Source organism: Lagopus leucura, unplaced genomic scaffold, assembly GCF_019238085.1.
Source record: "Lagopus leucura isolate 7727_CA_CO unplaced genomic scaffold, USGS_WTPT01 Super-Scaffold_100037, whole genome shotgun sequence".
In the NCBI taxonomy this organism is placed as follows: domain Eukaryota; kingdom Metazoa; phylum Chordata; class Aves; order Galliformes; family Phasianidae; genus Lagopus; species Lagopus leucura.
The window spans coordinates 3801789-3809171 of record NW_024962286.1 but is presented as its reverse complement, the minus strand read 5'-3'; the positions used below and the strand labels follow the sequence as shown (position 1 = coordinate 3809171).

Below are 7383 nucleotides of genomic sequence, written 5' to 3'. Positions count from 1 at the left end.
TTCCCCCTGGCACCTCTTTCGTCCTGCAGTGGTCCCTCTTCTCTGCTACACGGGGACTGTGGCTGCCTCTAGGCTTGCGACAGCAGCCACCAACCCTGGGTTGATCCCTTTCATCTTCTCCAACAGCATGCCCCCCCTGGCAGCAGGCTGAAACCTGGAGCAGCTCAGCCAGACTTTCCATGCAAATTTCTGTAGGAGGACACAGACATTTGGGACAGCCACAGACTTCGCGGCACGGCATCATGGATCACTAGTGATCCTTAAACCACAGTTTATCCATTGATCCCAGTCACTTACCCCTTCAGAATTAAGGGGTGGAACAGAGGACCTGACGTTATATGCAGGGAATGGTTGCTATTCCTGCTATTCGAGAGTGGCCATGAGTGCCTGAATCACACAGCCCCGAGCTGCTGATCAGCAATGGTCACATGAGGTGTGGGCTATCAGGAAAATTACCACGTTGCCTGTGTGCCTTGTAATGATTATCTAATCGTGGCGCTTTCCTGGTGACTACAGGAAGTGAAGGACGGTGCTAAGGTAGGTGCCAGGTGGATCCAGTGTTTGAGTGTTTGAGTGAGATAAACTATGGGGCAGCTGGTTCCAGAGCGGGGCAACTCGAGAAGGGCACTGCTTATAGAACTCAGATGGTGTTTCCTATTCCAGCTCCTGTTTAAAGGCTTCTCCCTGTGCTCTGCCATGCTAAGGTGCATGGCTTCCCCCCGGAGATGCTTCCAATGCATTTCTCAATGCCTTCTGGGTTCCTGTGCACCAGAAAGCTTCCCCTGCAGATAACATCCCTGATAACCATAGTTGCTGGAAGGCTTAGTTACATCCCTAAAGCATCTTGAGACAGCTTGATAGAAGCGGTTACAGAAGGACAAAATATAATCACATCAGAACTATCCCACGGTGAGGTCCTGTCTCACTTATCTGATGATTCACCAAGCTTGTTCCCGACGGGATGGATGACATGCTTTGGAATTCCAATAGCCACAGGTACAACCTGCTGCTGCTGAGGCTCCATCGAATGCCTGGCCAGGCAGCTGGCTACACGTGGAGCCAGGGAAACAGCGCTTCTTCAAGCTGTTTACCACTCTGCAGCAATAATTGCAGGAACACTGTAGGATCACAGAGCGAACCTCACAGGGATGGGTTTTCAGGCAGGAATAATGCTGCACACCTTGGAGCTGTGTCCTGCAAGGTTAAGTCCAGTAATTTCTCAGCCATAATTATTGAGTGGCTTTGATTTATCTAAAGCACCGATAACAAGCCAAGGAAACCAGCTGAAGCCACGCTCAGCAGCCTCTGTTCACCAATCTATGCTATGATTGCTTCTTTTTGCAGCAAGGAGCCCAGCTTGCAAGTCTCTCAAAGGCCACATCCCCAGCTAGCTGACTTCTTACATCCCCTGGAAATAGTACACCCTCAGCACTTCACCTGGGATGAGAAGGGCTGGTGAATGGAGGAGAGCCAACAACAGAAAGCTGCAGTGTTTTAATCAGTACTATTGGGGTGCTGCATGGGTAGGTTTCTGGCTGTGGCCACGGTGATGCTGTGTGACAAGGCACACTGTGTGTCCCAGCCCAGGGATGGGCTGCAGGGCTGGATTGCTGCACGTCACGCACACAGAGGGTGATGGGAAAGCAAGGGCAGAGAAAATGAGGCTGTGACACAGTCAGAAGGATAAAGGGCTTAAAGCGGGCTTGGGGCTGCCTTGAGAGCATGAAAGAGCACTGATCTCCCTCCTGATGATCAAAGAGGGAATTGATGCAGCTGCACTGAGTGCATAAGGAGAGATCTTGGCTGTATCCAACCCAGAGCGCTGAATGCAAAGCACCTCTGTGCGTACAGCAGGCCTGAACATCACTAACCTCGAGCCCAGTGCACTGAAATGCCTGTGCAGGTGACTCAGTGGGCAAGACCTCCATGAGCCTGACACACAGCCCTGCTGCTGCATCCTGCCAGGCAGCCACACGCCGTGCTGCCAGCACAGCAGCAATACAAACAGAGGGGCACCGCGAGGGGCTGCGACCTTCCTGCTGTGCAGACCCCCATGCAGATCTGGGAAAGCCCCATCTTCACCCGCTCTCTATTTCTCAACCATTTTTTAAGGGACTCCCTAAATACCTCCCCGAAAAAATCCAGTCTTTTTTTTTTTTTTTTAAGGAATTGAGCCAAGCAAATAATTATTTGCAACGAATGAGAACTAAACCAAACCGTGAAGGTTTTCCTATCCCTCCTTTCCCCATCTGTTTCCTTATCTGCATGCGAATTTAAAGTTGTTGGCTTGTTTCTCCGAGCCACAGATCAGTGCCCTTTGAACCACAAAGGCTCTGCACTCTGAACAGCATTTCTCTGGGTTAATTACTGGCAAAAGCTGCAAAGAATGAAATTCCTCCTCTTGCATCCCATGCAGTATTAGTTCAAAAATCTCTATAGGAAGCAGAGTTATACGGTGCACTGAAAACAAGGTGGCATTGCAAAGAATTATTTTAAAAGGTCCAATCTGGGCAAAAAAACCTATCAGGACTAACTGGAAAAGGAAGGTGTTCCCCCCTACAGGGGAGATGACCAAAGCAACACCTCCCACCCGCCCTCGGCGTGCCGTCACCACTTATCAGGTCTTCCCAAGAGCTGGCTGCAGTGGAAGAGTGCTGGGAGCCAATGGGTGACGCATGGCTGTGGGCAGGACGGGCGGAGCAGGGAACTCACCTGCAGCCAGGAAGGTATAAGAGGCTGCGGCGTGCGGCTGCGCGGCCACTGATGCGGAGCTGCTCAAACCCAAAGGGAGCCAACGCAACAGGAGAAGGCTGGGAGATACAGAGCCCAGCTGGAGAGAAGACTCGTTGGGGTAGCAAGCAAGAGCCCAGAACATGCTTTTCTCCTTCTACGCTGCTCTTTGAACAGGTATTTATAGCGTTTGACCTGCTGTTCACCTCCTTGATGTCTGCTGCAAGGCACAGCTACGTTGGGAACGGTGTAGTAGGGCTGGCACTGAGCTGTAGGGACTCTCAAGTCTGGTTTCATGGGGTGGGAGGAAGCTTTCTAGAAGTCGTCGGGAAGCATAAAGTACTTGGTGGATTTGAGGGAAGCAAAAAGCACTTATCTTGGTAGATTTGAGGCTGGGTGGATGGCTGCCAGTGGGACGGCTGAGCTCAGCTATGGAACGGTTTAGTTGTGGTGCTCCAAGGTTCTGGTTGGCAGTGGTGGAAAGAGCTGCAAGGGCTGAGGAAGAGCGCTGTGACCGCAGAGGTCTGAATTGTTTGTGTTAAAATGACCACACGTAGTGAGAGAAATTTGCTACCAAAACAAAAGCAAGGTTGGGCAGTGCAGCGGTGGCATCCAGGAGAAACTTGGTGCTGGCTTCCCCACGAAGCAAACCCAGCGAGCATCACCATCACCTCAAGCAAAGGGAAGATGGGGGCACAGAAGCTCGTATGGCCATCTAAAAGTACCCATTGCAAGCAAACTTCCTCAAGTTTACTCTCAAGACACTGCTGCTCTGCTATGGCTGCGTTAGAGAAAAGTACCAAGCAGCATCTGCCAGCCTCAGTCAGTCTGTCATTCTGTGATCTTTTTCAGATAGGTTATGGAACAGATATTTGTGGAAGTGTAGGGGAGGGGATCTGCAAAACTGAGGATTTGGTAAAAGCAAAAAGAGGGAAAAAAAAAACAAAAAACAAAAAAGCAAAAAAAAAAGCACCACAAAGAAAACAACGGAGCGAGGGCTTTCCTGTCTTTGTGCCAGCCGGGTTTGGATTTGTAGTTCTGCAATTCATCAGCATCTGCCAGATAGTGCTAAAATATGCAGGCTGAGCTGCAGCCAGGGAAAGACAGACAACAAATATTACAACTTGCTGAAAAGCTCAGATAAAAAATGCAGACTGAAGATTAACTTGCGGAGAGGCTCCGGTGAGCACCAGAGAAGCAATAGAGGAAGTATTTAAGGCAACACTTTGCATCGAAGGCAAAGTTTCCTCCCGTAGGTGCAGCCTGGCAACTTAAGATTGCTTTTGGTTATGGCAATCAAAAGCTAACCATGATGGGAGATGATGTTCATGCATCACGGAGATACTTCTGTGCAACGTTAGGAAAAGGCAAGTCTTTCCCATCCCTTACATCAGCCTTCTTGCTAAGACACGGAGTCTGCAGCCCGCGTTGTCGAACCACTGCAGGACAGACTGCAGGCCTATAATTACCGTTTCTGACTTGTCACTGGTAAATCTCCCAGCACAAAGAATCAAGCCCAGCCAGTTCAGTGATACGCCCTCAAAAAATGCTCCCCAGGCACACAGCAGTGCAGCCGGCGCTGAGAACTTCCTCCAGCCAAACACTTGCTTTCAGGGATAAGCACTCCGTATCTGGAAAGCCATACACCTGGTATCAGAGTGTGCTCAGAGCCGCGTTCCCAGCCCCAGATAACTGGAATTCAAGGTAATACCCAGATTGCTGGAAGGCTGGAGGAGCTCGGTTGTAAATCAATTTGCTGGAGCTGCCGTATCAGCCGCTTAGCTCAGGGCTCTGCTTGCACAAGGAGAGAAAGCAGAAAGCAGATGGCAGCACACAGCAAGGCTTGGGCTGCGCTGGCGCTCCTCCAGCGCTGAGAATAGGGAAGAGCTGCACTTCCCTGGGGAAAGCAGAGCAATAAGGAAACACTGGCGAATTCCCCCTTGTTCTGGCACAAAAGCCATTTCCTCCAACGATTCGTTTCTTGCTGTGTCACGGTGACAGGATCGAACAGACTTTGTGAGATAACAGTGTTTCCTCACTCCCTCGGTCCCGCTGCCGCATGGAAGCGTTCAGCTCCCACTGTGCACCCACAGCCCCATTGGTGCCACCTGGCAGCCCCAGCGCACAGAGCACCCCGAAGAGCTTCACCCTGCTGCTGCTCCACCACTGAACAGTGTTATCTGTCTCTTAGGCCTCACCATAGTATCTGAGTATACCTCCCAGCCCAATAGACTGCTTTAGGGAGGTCCCTGCTTGACCCCATGGAGTCCTCTGCTCTGCTCCCTGCTCAGGTATTGGGCAGCACCACCCAGGGTAGGTCCTTTATGTTTTCTCTGCCCAGAGCGAGGTTTGGGGAAAGGCTGCAGCCATCTTTAGTGCCAGGGTGACTGTGGTGGAAAGGCTTTGGCTGGATGGCGGATCTCTGGATGGTGGATCTCTGGTGGCTGCTCGCTTTGCAGGTTGGTTACCTTCATCCTCATCGTGCGGCTTCAAACAGGCAGCTCTAGCAGCGGTTTTCCAGCCTCGCAAGCCATGAGCTTGCTCTTCAGTTCTCTTGTGGGGTTAAAGATAGGCCTGGTGATGGGTATCTTCGCTGTTTAAAGCTAAAGCTATGGTTGTCCTTCTCTTGCAGAGTCTCCCAGGGCTCTATTCATCTCCTCGAGCTCCGTCATGTCGTGCTTCACCCAGCTGTGGCACTCCAGCACACCGGACTCTCCCACCAGCCCGGTCCCTGCATCTCCACATGAAATCCCCATTCCCATCAGCCCTATCGTTATCACCTCTCCGGTGGACAGCAAGAGGAAAGCAAGGTCCCCAACTGACAAACCAGGCTCTCCAAACCCAACATCCCCAAAGCCGGCCTCCCCCGTTGAATGCTCCATCTGCTTCAACACATACGACAACACCTTTAAGACCCCCAAGCTGCTCCAATGCTCGCATGTTTTCTGCCTGGAGTGTGTGGCCCGTCTGAGCAAAGGGCTGCCCCCCAACCACCCCGAGGACCAGCTCCCCTGCCCCTTCTGCAGGCAGCTGACCAGCATCCCGCTGGAAGGTGCCCCAGCCCTGGAGACCAGCAAGGAGCTGCTGGCCACTCTGCCCCCCGAGCTCCAGCAGGAAAAGGTGCTCTGGATGGAAGGCACCAAGCTGTGCTGCCGGCAGGCCTCTGACGACCCCGAGAACCCAGACTCGTGCATCTCCATCGACGTTGCCATGAGCAAACCTGAAAGCCCAGAGGTCCCCCCGACGGGGCTGGCAGGGAGGCTGTCCCGCTGTGACGTGTGCGACGACTGGAAGCGCATTGTCCTGCTCTCTGCTCTCATCATCATCCTCTTCTGCATCATCCTATGGCCGGTGCAGTGCGCGCTGAAGACGGGGAACCTCCGCTGCTTCACCAGGACTGTTGCAATGAGCAGGCCAGAATATCTCCCCTCGAAACACACCACAGCAGCCACGCCTGTGACACAGCTCCCATTCCTGTAGCACCAGGCATAACGTGGCACACCCCCCGAGAGCATCCCTCGGTGTGCTTGCAGACCCCACGGTCCCCGCTCCCGTTCTGTGCCCACACCTGGATGCACGCACTCACCTCCAGCAGCCCAGGAATGCTCCCAGGAGCTGCCTCAGTTTCCTGCTGCCAAACTCCATGGAAACCTGAGTCTTCAAAGCTGCTGCAAAGGTGTGATGGGCGACAGATGAGCTTCTGGGACTGTTTGCCCACAGGCTGATACCAGGTGACGGTGGCTGTAGCTCCTTCCAGCTCCTTTGGGGAATAAAGGGCTAGCTTCGTGGCTATTCCTAAGAGGAGCTGAGCTTAGGAAGGTAAGGACATGTTGAAGCTGCAGAAGCAGATGAAAATTAACCTTATTCCACATGCTCAAAACGTTTCCGTTGTGGATTCAGCACAGGAGGTGTGAAATTCTGCCTCCTGCTGACAACACATCGATCCACCCCTGCTCCTCAGCTGAGCCGAGCGCTGCTGAATTTCCAACGGAAAATAAAAGCCACCCTATTGCCGTTTTGTTTTTCTCTCTAAGAAGGTGCTTAAAAAAGAGTAAGCACTCATCCTTAACCTGGAAAGGAGAGCAAACTCGCCCTGAGCACGGCATCACACTGTCCTCCGTGAGCTTCCTTCCCTCTGCTCCCAGGCCAACTGTTACTGAAGCGGCAGAAGTTCCACTTTCTGACAGCTCTACCCTCCTCATCTTCCAAGGTGTCAGTATTAAGACACAGGCCAGTTGCTTACACTCTCTTTTTATTTAACCCAGTGATCTTCTGACAGTGGTTAATAATGGTCTTCGTGAAGAAGGCGGCTTACAATTAAATCTTGTTTATTCAAGCACATGGATGTGAGACAGGATTGTACACAAGTACCATGGATGTATTAAATTATGTTTTATACAATGCAAGGTGTCAGTGTGTAACATTTACTCCCTGTTTCCCCCCTTAAAGGACGCAGCAGCAGCACAGCTGTACTCTTTATCCACTGCCTTCATACTTACTGCCATCCCAGTGATGCCGTCCCAAGCACAACCACCCCTGAAAAAGGAGAAGCTGCAAAGACTGCTCATCTTTTGCTTCTTCCCAGCTGGGTCGAAGATGTTCTCAGTCTCCCTTTGCAGCAAATCTGATCTGAAATACAAAAGGCTGAAGCAA

General features: G+C 51.8%; 1 protein-coding gene across 2 annotated transcripts; it reads left to right on the top strand.

Moving 5' to 3' along the window:
• The first annotated feature begins 2697 nt into the window (after nt 1-2697).
• RNF223 (ring finger protein 223) lies at nt 2698-7131 on the top strand. 2 transcript variants are annotated; one of them, XM_042883294.1, is made up of 2 exons: nt 2698-2907; nt 5363-7131. In XM_042883294.1, exon 2 carries the CDS (start codon nt 5401-5403, stop codon nt 6208-6210), a length of 810 nt encoding a protein of 269 aa, XP_042739228.1. In that variant the 5' UTR covers nt 2698-2907; nt 5363-5400; the 3' UTR covers nt 6211-7131. The 2 variants fall into 2 exon arrangements, with proteins under 2 accessions (XP_042739228.1, XP_042739229.1); XM_042883295.1 differs by lacking the exon at nt 2698-2907 and adding an exon at nt 4852-5043.
• The last annotated feature ends 252 nt before the right edge of the window (nt 7132-7383 follow it).